Raw genomic sequence first — 15,072 nt, 5'->3', positions numbered from 1 at the left:
ATCAGGCACACTAATGTGGTTCATGCTCAGAAGGAGAGGCACAAGAGACTTCAGATGCTAGAGATCTGGAGCAGCTCACAAAGGTGCTGGAAGAAGTCTGTAGGTCAGGCAGCATCTGTGGAGGGAAATGGACAGTCAGTGTCTCGGGTCAGGACTGACTAGAAAAAGGAAAGGAGACAGATAGTATAAAATGATGGAGGGAAGTGTGGAGCAAGAGCTGGGAGGTGATAGGTGGAAATGACAAAGGGCTGAAGAGCCAAAAGACACTTTGTCACTTCCACCTATCATCTCCCATCTTCTTGCATCATTCTCTCTGTGCTCCCTCCCTCATTGGCCTATCATCTCCTCTCACCTGGATTCACCAATCACCTGCCAGTTCTTGCTCTACTCCTTCCCTCTATCTTTTTATACTGTTTATTTCACCTCTAGGTGCAGGGTCTCAAACCAAAGTGTCCCTTCATAGATGCTGCCTGACACACTGAGTTCCTCTGACACTTTTTGGATGTTGTTCATGCTCAGAGGGGCCTGGGGTCCAGCTTTGTGATTGGTGGGATTTTGCCTGGAAATGACTATCAAACAAGGTTGTTCTGGACCAATATAATAATGTGCAATGCAGCTTCAAGTCTCTGATGTAAGCATGTAGTGGACATACCCAGAATTGTCCAGATATGCACAAATAGGAACGGGCCTTGTTTCACTGTTGTTTCTTTGTTGTATGATGTGTTTTGTGTTCTTCTGCTCAGCATAGTGGGCATGTTATATTGACACTGGAGTGTGTGGTGACACTCACGGGCTGTCCTCAGCACATCCTTATGCACGTCAGTTGTTAATGCAAATGACACACTTCTCAGTGTATTTTAATACATATGTGATCAAAGATCTATATCTGATCTGTTCTAATGTAGACTTTTGACACAATTTTCTTGAAGCACCGCATCTGCACAATGCAATTGTAAGGAGAAAGCATCAGGTGCAGCCCAAACTACCGAATGCCTTGCGATCAACTGCATGCATGCTGGCAGACAAGTTACTGGGGAGGCAACTGCATAATGATTGACCCAGTGAAGACGGCCTCAATTGGCATTTGATTTTACAGCTCATTTTGGCTACAGGAAGCTTTTAAATACAAAATCTCTAGGGAACAATCCCTCTCTTTCAACATTCAACTCCCTCGCCACACATCCACTTTTCCACACCCTTCCCCCATTAAAACCTGAATCATGCTAAATGATTTCTCTCTAATTCATGACTTTATGCATGTTATTATATTATTAACTCTTTGGGCAATATCTAAATACATTTCTGACATACATCTAAATCTTCCAGTCTGTAGTTTATTAAAATATCTTATTTCTCCTTTTGGTTAGCTGTCTTAATTTAAATGAAAAGAGTTTTGAATAATCACCACTTTGTTATACTGGGCAGGGTCCTTTATACATTGTGTTTCTCTGAAAGGGACAACTTCCATTATCTCATACTGTTGAGCTGATTGTGAATCAAGAGTGCCTATTCATTTTTGGTAAAGCTGTTCACAGGGTAACCAAATCTACTTTCTGCAACTCATGACTATTCTCTCAGACAAAGTTGCAGGCACATTTCTGCTTTGTTTTGAAGAGTTTTTAATCCACGAAATAAATATTGGATAGTTTAATAGTAGTCTGCCATGTCATCCTTTCGCATAGGAGCATGTGTAAAATTTCATGTTTAGTTCTTTTTTAAGTTCTCATTCAAAATGAAACCAAGCACACCTATAGAGCATTGTCTATTATGTGCCAAAGACGATAAAAAGTAAAGTATTACACAACGTTTCATTTGTATTGCATTTTAATGTGATATAAACATTCCAGTGAACATCAAAAGGGTGGTAACACAAAGAAAGCTGATGCACATAAAGCCACATAACAAGAATATAGGACAGATCACCCAATGATAAGGTACAGGACTGGCCTTTCAGGTTGTATTAAAAGAGGAAAGAGAAATTCATGCTGTTGCAACCATTTCAATGCTAAGTTTTTAAGAGGATGCAACTGTGGAGGAGCTCCGACAGCAATTTCTGGACTTCGTTCTTCAGCTGTGCATGTGTAGATGCCAGACGTTACTGTGAGGTTATTCCCACCGCACTCGTATAGCTATAAGCCTCATCATTGTTAATGCAGAGTCTTCCAGGATACAAGAATTATTGGGGTGCCTGTGGATCTATGATAAACAGTAAATTTTAGATCTAGGACTGTCCGATGACAATATCTTGGGAAATATAATGATAGATTTGCGATCCAGTGAACATTCGGTAATCTGGGATTCAATTTTTTGGAAATCTGGCTTGTTTATTAGTCTGGAATGTGAGCAGGATATGTGGCCAGAGCTTCGAGTCTGGAATACTGCTGGTTTTGGAATCTGGATTGTGGGCACGGTGTTTAGCTGGAACAGGGGTGGGGTCTGAAACTGTAGAAGTCAGGAATGTGTGTCAGTTTGCAGCCAGATCTAGAGCCTGGAGACCCACTCCCCGTAAGTTTACTGAGTTCACTGTAAGATTTCTTATATCATTGTTAAACCAAAGATAAACTAGAAAATTGTTTGGGTATTAATAGACTTACATCCAGTAATTCAGAAACTCTGCTCGTCTGGCACTAACAAAGTCCCAAGGGTGTCATGTTATCAGTGTTTCTGTGAACTCACTTTCTGTGAAACTAGCTGGCAAGTTTCCTCACTGGATTGCCTTCTTGTTTCAGATGCTCTTTATGTTCCTTGATCACCCCCCGTTTTAACTTTATTAACATATTAAATGCAACCTTATGAACATAATTTGGACCATTAGTTCAGCTGGGTCACCAATCAGAGGATTCTTTATACTGTATTACAATCAGCTCCATGAAATACAGCAAGAATTCTCCATGACATGATGCAACTATCTTTTTCTTTGTGTCGGGTACAGTTTTTTATCTGTCAACATCTAAACATTATATTGATATTCCATTTACTGCTGGCTGTAGAATATTGCTGTGTGGGGGAAAAAGGCTGCCTCATTTGCTTTCTGCATTCAAAATAGCTTATCATGTGGGAAGCACTTGGAGTTATGCTGAGGAGGAATGTGGCATAATTGGGAAGTATATTTTAACTGATCCTTTCTTGTGTCAAATACTACCATTCAGTGGTAGAGCTCTGTAAGGTCAAGCACCAGTTGACCATTCTATATGTTAAATCCTACACATGCGACTTGAAAAATGTGACAACTTTTGCATTTTATGGTTTGAATAAAATTGGAAAATATATTTATTCCAATGAATCTTCCTCTTTTTCACTTAAAATAGATCATCTGTAGTTTATATTTTAACTAAAGATCTATATTTTTAAATTGTATCATTTGAATTTACTGTTTCCTGCTACATTTTTCAGAATGATTGACTCACTATTTAATCCTGTGTTCCGACTTGTATTGAAATTTTAATACGTTGATTGTTACTTTAGGCAAAGCCTAATTAATTCTATTATTGATGTATTGGACTTTGTAAAATAGAGCTGTTTGACCTGCAATTGTTTTTTGTTATGCATTATATTAATTATATTTACAACTTTACTTTTTCCCCAGATCTCCATTTGCTGCTGTGACAGACTATTCAGTTACTCGAAACAATGTCATTCAGCTCTGCCTGGAACTGACTACTATTGTACAACAAGTAAGGGAAACATAACCCTTTTGAGAAATTCTGTTGCTTCTTTGTTTCTTCAGTGAGCCCTTGTGTCAGTGATTATTTTTTTTGCCATCTTTAGTTTGATTGATTTGAAATGATCAATTTCTGCTGATTCAATACATCAGATATTTATCTTGATGTATTGAACTCTGTAAGCCTTGTTTAATAAAAAGTCGACAGTTTTAAAATAAGCAAGAAGGGAATCATCTTAGTGGAAAAGTTGGAGTTGAAGGCAGAAAATGTATCTGGTTTAAAACAATTATGTGACTGATATTATGCTGTCTCTAATGTTGTATTCCAATCAATAAAATAGATTATCAATATTTTGCAGCTAAAGTTATAATCTCTGCAGAACTTTACAGTAAAGACAGATATGGTCCTTGTGGGAGGGTTTTAAATTGGAGTAGGGCAAATTACGAGGGCATTAGTCAGGAACTAAGAAGCGTTAATTAGAAATACCTTGTCTCTATCAAATCTATGTCAGAGAGTGGAGGGTGTTTAAAGATCAATTGTACAAAGTACAGGAAGGGTATGTTCCTGTTAGAAGGAAGGACAGAGATGGAAAGACAAGAGAACCTTGGATGTCCAGAGAGATGATGAATTTAGGCAAGAAGAAAAAGGAAAAGTATGTAAATCTTCAGAAGTTAGGATCTAACAAAGTACATGAGGGGTGCAAAGAATCTAGAAAAGAACTAACAAAAGGAATAAGGAAAGCCAGGAGGGGCATGGAAAGTCTTTGTCAAGTAGGATTAAAGTGAAATCCCAAGGCATTCTATATATGCATCAAGAGCAAGAGGGTAGGACCACTCAAAGATAAAAGGGGGGAACATTTGCTTGGGTGCAGTGAATGCGAGTGTGGCACTTAATGAGACTTTGCTTCAGTATTTACCAAGGAAAATGATGTGGAGCACCAGGAGGTCCGTGCTGAGTGTATATATACATTAGGGTGTTTGGAGGCCAAGGAGGAGGAAGTGTTACTCCTAATTAGTATTAAGGTGGATAAGTCCCTAGGGCCTGATAGGATTTACTCCATGTTATTGAAGGAGGCAAGAGACGAGATTGCTGGGCCCTGGACCAGTATCTTTTTGGCCTCTCTAGCCACAAGCGAGGTCCTGGAGGACTGGAGAGTGTCTAATGTTATACCTCTATTTAAGTCGGGAACTGGGGAAAATCCTCGGAACTACAGGCCGGTGAGTCTTTTGTCTGTTGCAGGGAAATTGCTGGAGAAAATTCTTAGGAATAGGATATATGAGCATTTGGAAACCTATTACCTAATTAGGGAGAGCCAACGTGGCAGGTTGTGCCTTACCAACTTGATTGAGTTTTTGACAAGTTGATGAGAGAGATTGATGAGGGTAGGGCAGTGGATGTTGTCTACATGGATTTTTATTTAAGCATTTGACCAAGTCCCTCGTGGGAGGCTAATCCAGAAGATTAAGGTACATGGCGTCAGTGGTGAATTGACTGTTTGGATTCTGAACTGGCTTGCAGATAGAAGACAGAGGATAGTGGTTGAAGGGTCTTGTTCAAGCTGGAGTTCTGCAGGGATCTGTGCTGGGACCTCTGCTGTTTGTGATCTATACAAATGACCTGGATGAAAATGTAGATGGGTGTGTTCATAAGTTTGTGGATGATACCAAGATTGGTGGAGTTGTGAGTAGTGTAGAAGACTGGCAAGGAATACAGCACGATATTGATCCGTTGCAGAAATGAACAGAGAAAAAGCAGATGGAGTTTAACTGAGATAAATGTCAGATTTTGCACCTTGGTAGGGCAAATGCAAGGAGACAGTACACTGTTCAGTACAAGATCCTTAACAGTGTTTCTGAGCAGAGAGATCTTGGGAATTCAAGTTCATAGCTCCTCGAAAGTGGCTACACAGGTCGATAAGGTGGTTAAGAAGGCTTATGGAATGCTTGCTCTTATCAGTCAAGGCATTAAGTTCAAAAATCAAGAAATTATGTTGAAACTTTATGAAACTCTAGTTAGGTCACATCTGGAGTATTGCATACAGTTCTGGTCGCTCCACTATAAGAAGGATGTTGAGGCTTTGGAGAGGGTGCAGAAGAGGTTTACCAGGTTGCTGCCTGGTTTAGAGGGCATGTGCTATCAGGAGAGGCTGGATAAACTTGGGTTGTTTTTTTTCTGGAGTGCCAGAGGCTGAGAGGAGATCTGATAGAGGGTTATAAGATTATGAAAGGCACATATAGAGTGGACAGAGAGTATCAGTTTCCCAGGGATGAAAGGTCTAACATCAGAAGGTATACATTGAAGGTGAGGGGGGATAGTTTCAAAGGGGATGTGAGGGTAAGTTTTTTTTTACTCAGAAAGTGGTGGATGCCTAGAATGCGCTGTCTGGTATGGTGGTAGTGGCAAATATATTAGAGGCTTTTAAGAGACATTTGGAGGGATACGGACATTGTGTTGGTAAAAGGAATTGGTGTTTGGTTGTTGTTAATTTGCTCTTTAGCTGGTTTAGCAGAACACTGTGGGCTGAAGAGCCTGTTCCTGTGTTGACTGTTCTATGTTCTATGTTTCTACTTTCCATGTTTAAAAGGGGCTAAATGATTTAACAATTGAAATTAATAAACAACTACAGTGATTAAGAGCACTTTCCTATTCTTTTCCTTATCTAAAGTTTGCTGTTGAAAAATGCTGAATAGATACCATGGCAGTTGTTGTCTCTGCATTTTCTATTTATGTTTCATTTATATTGATTTCAAGAAATTTTGCTCATTTGCAGGAATCTCAGCTTACAATTACCAATAAAAAATTAATACCGCATTTTCCAAAAAAAAACTACGACTGAAGTGGTATCTTGATGTTTCACCATTTCAACCAGTGAATTTAAATGTTAGTTTGAAAATAATCAGCTTTCGATGGAAGTTAAAGAATTTATGAAACTTGCACAGTTAGCTTGCTACTAAATGTAACTGAAACTTAATTGAAGAATTATGGGTAACTGAATATTATCATAGTTGATATCTTGAATACTGAATGCATATAATACTATTTTAAATTCCCTTTACTCATCAATGTATATATGAAAAATATTTCCATGTTCAAAGCCATTATTTTCTTAACAGAAGAGGGGATGCCTTGGATATGTTAAGATGATATACTATTGAATTTAAAAAATGACTTTAGGATCTAGGATTTTGATTTTGCATGAATAGATGTATTTATTAGTTGTAGATCCTGTGATGTACACAGCATCCATTACAGTTGTGAACATATACGTGAAAATTCCGAAAATCGTATAGAAACATAGAAACATAGAAAATAGGTGCAGGAGTAGGCCATTCGGCCCTTCGAGCCTGCACCGCCATTTATTATGATCATGGCTGATCATCCAACTCAGAACCCAGCCTTCCCTCCATACCCCGTGACCCCTGTAGCCACAAGGGCCATATCTAACTTCCTTTTAAACATAGCTAATGAACTGGCCTCAACAGTTTGCTGTGGCAGAGAATTCCACAGATTCACCACTCTCTGTGTGAAGAAGTTTTTCCTAACCTCGGTCCTAAAAGGCTTCCCCTCTATCCTCAAACTGTGACCCCTCGTTCTAGACCTCCCCAACATCGGGAACAATCTTCCCGCATCTAGCCTGTCCAATCCCTTTAGGATCTTATACGTTTCAATCAGATCCCCCCTCAATCTTCTAAATTCCAACGAGTACAAGCCCAGTTCATCCAGTCTTTCTTCATATGAAAGACCTGCCATCCCAGGAATCAATCTGGTGAACCTTCTTTGTACTCCCTCTATGGCAAGGATGTCTTTCCTCAGATTAGGGGACCAAAACTGCACACAATACTCCAGGTGTGGTCTCACCAAGGCCTTGTACAACTGCAGTAGTACCTCCCTGCTCCTGTACTCGAATCCTCTCGCTATAAATGCCAGCATACCGTTCGCCTTTTTCACCGCCTGCTGTACCTGCATGCCCACTTTCAATGACTGGTGTATAATGACACCCAGGTCTCGTTGCACCTCCCCTTTTCCTAATCGGCCACCATTCAGATAATAATCTGTTTTCCTATTTTTGCCACCAAAGTGGATAACTTCACATTTATCCACATTAAATTGCATCTGCCATGAGTTTGCCCACTCACCCAACCTATCCAAGTCACCCTGCATCCTCTTAGCATCCTCCTCACTGCTAACACTGCCACCCAGCTTCGTGTCATCCGCAAACTTGGAGATGCTGCATTTAATTCCCTCATCCAAGTCATTAATATATATTGTAAACAACTGGGGTCCCAGCACTGAGCCTTGCGGTACCCCACTAGTCACCGCCTGCCATTCTGAAAAGGTCCCGTTTATTCCCACTCTTTGCTTCCTGTCTGCTAACCAATTCTCCACCCACACCAATACCTTACCCCCAATACCATGTGCTTTAAGTTTGCACACTAATCTCCTGTGTGGGACCTTGTCAAAAGCCTTTTGAAAATCCAAATATACCACATCCACTGGTTCTCCCCTATCCACTCTACTAGTTACATCCTCAAAAAATTCTATGAGATTCGTCAGACATGATTTTCCTTTCACAAATCCATGCTGACTTTGTCCGATCATTTCACCGCTTTCCAAACGTGCTGTTATCACATCCTTGATAACTGACTCCAGCAGTTTCCCCACCACCGACGTTAGGCTAACCGGCCTATAATTCCCCGGTTTCTCTCTCCCTCCTTTTTTAAAAAGTGGGGTTACATTAGCCACCCTCCAATCCTCAGGAACTAGTCCAGAATCTAACGAGTTTTGAAAAATTATCACTAATGCATCCACTATTTCTTGGGCCACTTCCTTAAGCACTCTGGGATGCAGACCATCTGGCCCTGGGGATTTATCTGCCTTCAATCCCTTCAATTTACCTAACACCACTTCCCTACTAACATGTATTTCGCTCAGTTCCTCCATCTCACTGGACCCTCTGTCCCTTACTATTTCTGGAAGATTATTTATGTCCTCCTTAGTGAAGACAGAACCAAAGTAATTATTCAATTGGTCTGCCATGTCCTTGCTCCCCATAATCAATTCACCTGTTTCTGTTTGCAGGGGACCTACATTTGTCTTTATCAGTCTTTTCCTTTTTACATATCTATAAAAGCTTTTACAGTCCGTTTTTATGTTCTCTGCCAGTTTTCTCTCATAATCTTTTTTCCCCTTCCTAATTAAGCCCTTTGTCCTCCTCTGCTGAACTCTGAATTTCTCCCAGTCCTCAGGTGAGCCACTTTCTCTGGCTAATTTGTATGCTACTTCTTTGGAATTGATACTATCCCTAATTTCTCTTGTCAGCCACGGGTGCACTACCTTCCTTGATTTATTCTTTTGCCAAACTGGGATGAACAATTGTTGTAGTTCATCCATGCAACCTTTAAATGCCTGCCATTGCATATCCACCGTCAATCCTTGAAGTGTCATTTGCCAGTCTATCTTAGCTAATTCATGTCTCATACCTTCAAAGTTACCCCTCTTTAAGTTCAGAACCTTTGTTTCTGAATTAACTACGTCACTCTCCATGTTAATGAAGAATTCCACCATATTATGGTCACTCTTACCCAAGGGGCCTCTCACGACAAGATCGCTAATTAACCCTTCCTCATTGCTCAAAACCCAGTCCAGAATAGCCTGCTCTCTAGTCGGTTCCTCGACATGTTGGTTCAAAAAACCATCCCGCATACATTCCAAGAAATCCTCTTCCTCAGCACCTTTACCAATTTGGTTCACCCAGTCTACACCCAGTATGTTTTAGAAATGAAAGCTAACCCACATAAGAATGCAGAGGGAAACATTAGTCATGTGTCTTATTGGGCAGAACACCAAAGGATGAAAGTATGAAAATAAATGACAGACTTTTCTTCCTACGGTCTCTGTAACACAGTGCTATTAAAATACCTCAGGGAACAAGTAAAATTACATTGAGAAGTGCCCAGTCAAATTTTTAGAGTAACATAAAATAACCTGGAAATGTAGTTATCATATTTCACTTCATGTCTGGTACATTTTCAATCATGTAGCACCGAACTCTACGCACTCAAATTTCTGGACTTACATCTGCAGTTCCTGTGCATAGTTTGTGATCTCCAAGGAGATGGTCAACTTTCATAAGCTACTACACTGCTCAGAGTAAAAGAGAATTGATTATTAACTGAGCTGCCTCAGAAGCAAGTAATTGAATAAAACAGGATAGTGTAAGAGCACAAAGTGAACAGTAATGCCGGGTTTAAAATTAAAATTACAGACATTATTCTGACATCAGATTTAAAGACTGATTTTTTTTTTAACTGATTTAGGGTTCTGTGTTCCACAGAATGATCAAAACACTCCGAGATCTTAAGCCTTATTGTACAAGATACAGTGTGGTATCAGAGCTCTTTGCAATTGTTAATGACCCACCAGCTCTCAACTAATTGAATCCAGTATTGTGATTTGATTACTTCATGCTTGTAATGTGGATCTGAAATTTTCAGGTGTGAATCGGATGGGGTTTAGAAGCAGAATTAAATTGGGTACTCAATGTTCAGGAACATAAAGGTAAAATTGTCCTTATTATGTTACAAGCAATACCAATTATGGCCTCATTAAAATAGGAAGTCCCCTTGTGGATTCTCAACAACTTTTATTTCTGTGGCAGACTTGAATCTGTTAAAAGTTTTATAATTTTATAAAGTTTTTAAAAGTTTGATTTTAAGGGCAAAGCATATTTTCATGTAGCTGCATTTAAATTAATCCCCACTGCCTTCTTGGACACTGGTGAATTTTGGCATGACATGTAAAACTTTGACAAACTTCTATATATGTGTAATAAAAAGTATATTGACTGGCCACATCACAGCTGGTATGGATTCACCAATACCCTTGAATGGAAAATCCTACAAAAAGTAGTGGATACAGCCCAGTCCATCACGGGTGAAGGCCTCGCCACCATTGACCATATCCACATGAAGCGTTGTCACGGGAGAGCAACATCTATCATCAGGGAACCCCACCACCCAGCTCATGCCCTCTTCTCATTGCTGTTATCAGGAAGAAGGTACAGAAGTCTCAGGACTCCCACCGACAGGTTCAGGAACAATTATTACCTGTCAAACATCAGGCTCTTGAATCAAAGAGGATAACTTCACTCAACTTCACTTGCCCCGTCATTGAAATGTTCCCACAACCCATGGATTCATTATCAAGGATTCTTCATCTCATGTTCTTGATATTTATTGCTTATTATTATTATCGTTATCATTATTATTTCTTTCTTTTTTGCATTTTCACTGTTTGTTGCCTTTTGCACACTATTTGAATGCCCAAGTTGGTGCAGTCATTCATTGATTCTATTATGGTTATTATTCTATTATGGATTTATTGAGTATGCCTGCAAGAAAATGAATCTCAGGGTTGTATATGGTGACATATATGTACTTTACTTTTGATCTTTGAATTTATAAAGGCATATCTAATCCAAATGATATCAACTTCTCCTTTATGAACTGTATTTAAAAGAGCCAAAGCAGAATGAAATTCAGTTATTTGTTTATTGCAGTGATCTATAAATATCAACAAAAGAAGCAGCATGCCAAAGGAGTCATGAATAAGTAAACATATAACTACTACTTTAAGCACCAGTACTAAAAATACAGATAGCGTGTATTTATTGCTGTATTACTTTAACGGGAGAGAGGCCCAATAAAGCCAATGATAAAGTGCTTGTCATCCTGGCAGCTGGTTGTTGATTTGAGCTCCAAAGTTTTCTGCCACTTAGTCTTGCCAACCACTTCTTTTGTGTGAATTTCGCTGATTCTAAAAGTGTGAGTTGTATAACGGTACACAAGATTTCCTGACATAAGGCATCTCCGTGTGGGTGCAAGAGTGGGAATCTTAATTAGTAACAGGCTCCAGATCCTGTGAATTCATTGCTTCTTTGTCAAAATAGGTCTTCGTCTATAACTGGATCTTAAATCAAAAACAACTGAAGCAAAGCAAAGCAACATTCTGTCAGAGGAACACCTACACTGCTTGATTCTCCACCTGCATGTGGCCCACTTGACTTCCTAATTCTGAGCCATCCCAGAATCAGAGACCCTGAGTGCGGATTGAAATTTAGCCACACTGTGCATCATTCTTGGGTATGAAAATAATGTGGGAGGTAGGAAGAAAGAACTTCATATCACAGTCTCCCACACTAGATCTTAGCTGTTTTGTCAGCTGGCAGCTTCTAGCTTTGCAGGATGCCATTTTGAGTAAGTCTCTGCATTAGCAACAGAATTCAGAAAATGCTAGAAATACTTAACAGGTCAGTCAACTATAAATATGGGAACCTTCTGCTTTTACATTCATACATAGAAAGAGGCATTTGACTACATTGCAAGGCCTTCAAGAGTGCAAGCTTCATGGAAGTGTTTCGAGTTCTTACACACTGCTCTTTTCAAGAGTGCCCTTTGCACAATAAAACTGCCCCCTGCATGCACTGTTCTTCAGAAGACTATGTCCCACTGCGAAGACCTTGGCAAACTCCACTCCTCTCCTACCATTCAAGAATGTGCTCCTTCCTCATCACCAACTGGGAGTGTGACCCTTCTTAAGGGCTACTTCCTAAGCTCATACTTAGGAAGGAATCTGCTAATCAATGATCTAGCCCTTTAATCACAGTATTTCTGAAACAAGATACCACCACCTCGGTTCAACAATTGGTGCTAATGCATTTTTAACATAATACTGGGGTCATTACTAAACATCAGTGAAATGGCATCCAAGGAATTTCTTGGCCAACATGTCATTTTACTGTTGTTTGACCTCTGGGTAATCAAATTAGGAACCCAACAGTAGTTATGGGTGAGCAAATGAATGGAGCCCTTGCTGTGCATTGTCTATTCACTGTTCTGACCCTTGAGTGGCTGAGCCATTGGCTTTTGTGAGATATGAAAGGATACTGGAAATGAGTAAGGGAGTATTATGTTCCTTGTAGTCAGAAGGAGAAGGATTTCATAGAAATCCTATTCTATTAGAAGAAAGAATGCTTACTAATTTATTCTCTTGCATTTTTCCTGTCACCACCAACTTTCTTATCACTAACACCACCTTCATTCCCCTTTCTCCCCCAAATATATATATAGAGAGAGAGAGAGAGAGAGAGAGAGAGAGAGAGAGAGAGAGAGAGAGAGAGAGAGAGAGTGAGTGTTTGTGTGTGTGTGCGTGCACCATCATGATGTAATTTCGGTGAGAATTCAAATGTATTTGGGTACATTTTTAGATAGTTCTGCCGACCCAGCAGTAAAACACAGTATAAAGTGAATCAATCAACACCACCTGTTCCCTTTCCTTTGTCATCAATACTTGCTTCAATATCTTACTGCCTAACCTTTTATTTCGAGGTAATCAATTGACTTTTCCTCATTGCAACTCATTTTCATGAACAATTTCTGAAGAGGTCTTTGAAAGGAAGCTCTCCAAGTACGCAGGACTGGTCAGCAACTGTCAGCAACTGGATGGAGAGCAAGGTGTCTCCCAGTGGAGGCTGGTTGTAGGGGATTCATAGCCCGTTCTTTAGTTAGAACCTTCAGCATTTTGGGCATCGAGGGAGAGAAGAAGAGGAGAGCCATCCGCAGTACCACCAATGCGGCAGAGAGGGCCTCAAGATGGCTGTGGCTCAAAAGAGGGGAGCCATGGAGTCATAAGTAGCTAGCCATCTGGACACAAGGTGGGGTCTGATCAGCCCCAGCTGGGTCACCTGGAGGAGGTTGTATGATGTTGAAAGACCCGAATCACCCGATGATTCCAGGAACATCACTGAAGATGTGTCCAGAAGCATCAATAGATGTATGTACACAGTATGTGTGTGCGTGTGTGTGTGTATGTATGTATATATATATATATCTATAGTGAGTGTTTGCGTGTGTGCGCACACCATCATGATATAATTTCAGTGAGGATTCAAATGTATTTGGATACATTTTTAGATAGTTCTGCCTACTCAGCAGTAAAACATAGTATAAAGTGAATCAATCGACACCACCTGTTCCCTTTCCTCTGTCATCAATACTTGCTTCAATATCTTAGTGCCCAACCTTTTATTTCGAGGTAATCAATTGATTTTTTCTCATTGCAACTCATTTTCATGAACAAATTCTGAATCTGTTTCAATCTATGGAGCAGATTTCATGCTGGCGATAATCCTGGCTTTGTGAAGGGAACTTTCCAAATACAAGCGAGTAACAAGCTTAACTACTGTGTGATCTTCAAAACTGGGAAGTTTAAAATATATGCCTTTTTCATTCTTAGTACTGATAATTAGTAGTAGTAATTGTACACCCAGATTTTTTAAAATGTCCCAGTTAAATTGATTAAAACAGCCTCCTGTTGTATCAATATCCAGGGATTATGGTTCAATTACCATTCTATAAGAATGGAAAAATCTTCTATTAGCATGTTAATTTGCACATTTTGATGAGGCTATTCTTCCATACCCCCACACCTCTTTCTCTGCAATTAACACAGATTCCCAACTGCAAGATTGTTTTAATTTCATAACCTACTAATACTGACTTACGTCTGACACATCACAGGTGCCAAAAAATTAAATAGTTTATCAGTTAATTTTGTAATTTACTTGCTATGAGGCCAACTCTGTAACTGATACCTTGTGCCCTTCAAATATTTGTACCTACCTCGAAATTTAAATGAGGAAAGAAATGTGATTTAAGAACCTCACTTGCTTTCTCATGTAGGAATATTCATGTGTTTGCAAGTAGGATTTCCTTTTATTCGTAACCAACATTCACAGAGAAAGTTAGGAGGGGAGGTGAAACCAGGTAAATTCTATAGTCCTTTAATGCACCCATTATTGCCTTTTAGTGTCTTCCAATTTTGCTTTATAAGGATATTTATTTGATGACTGAATTAGTGGGAGGAGAGTTCAAAGTGGAAGATGCCCTCAGGTGTTCAGAATAAACCTCAATAAAAGGTTTATTTTGCCTCCCTTGAAGATCACTGTGTTCATTTTTGACTGTCTGTGGCTTGAAAGGAAGTCGGGGCCTGAAGGACATGGAGCAGATTTAACCAAGCACCAGAAAGTCAAAGTCAGGTGGTATCTGCGTGGAGAAAAGCAATTGATATTTTAGGTCAGCGATCCACATCAGAACTCTTAAAGGCCATTGACCTTGAAAGGTTAGCTCTGTTTCTCTCTCCACAGATGCTATCTCACCTGCTGAGTATTTTGTATTTCTATCAGATTCTGCATTTATTTCTGATTTCCAGCATCTGTCCCCTTCTGCTTTTTAATCAGCAATGTGGGGCCAAAGTTTACTGGTGATACTGATTCTTCTCTGCACATTCGAAAAGATTGAGGGAGTTTGGTGTGGTGTTTAAAATCAGAATGGTTTTAATAAAGAAAATGTGT

At 39.6% G+C, this 15,072-nt stretch overlaps 1 protein-coding gene across 5 annotated transcripts in view; it reads left to right on the top strand.

The window, feature by feature from the left end:
* cnksr2a (connector enhancer of kinase suppressor of Ras 2a) overlaps positions 1 to 15,072 on the top strand; it is a 554,785-nt gene that overhangs the window by 155,209 nt on the left and 384,504 nt on the right. For all 5 annotated transcript variants that reach the window (XM_063050993.1, XM_063050994.1, XM_063050991.1 and 2 more), the window contains exon 4: positions 3,587 to 3,674. In XM_063050993.1, the coding sequence (XP_062907063.1) occupies positions 3,587 to 3,674 (88 nt within the window). The remainder of the gene's footprint in view (positions 1 to 3,586; positions 3,675 to 15,072) is intronic.

Source organism: Mobula hypostoma, chromosome 6 (assembly GCF_963921235.1).
Source record: "Mobula hypostoma chromosome 6, sMobHyp1.1, whole genome shotgun sequence".
NCBI classification, from domain to species: Eukaryota; Metazoa; Chordata; class Chondrichthyes; order Myliobatiformes; family Myliobatidae; genus Mobula; species Mobula hypostoma.
The sequence above is the reverse complement of the archived record's forward strand: the minus strand, read 5'-3'. Positions and strand labels throughout refer to the sequence as shown.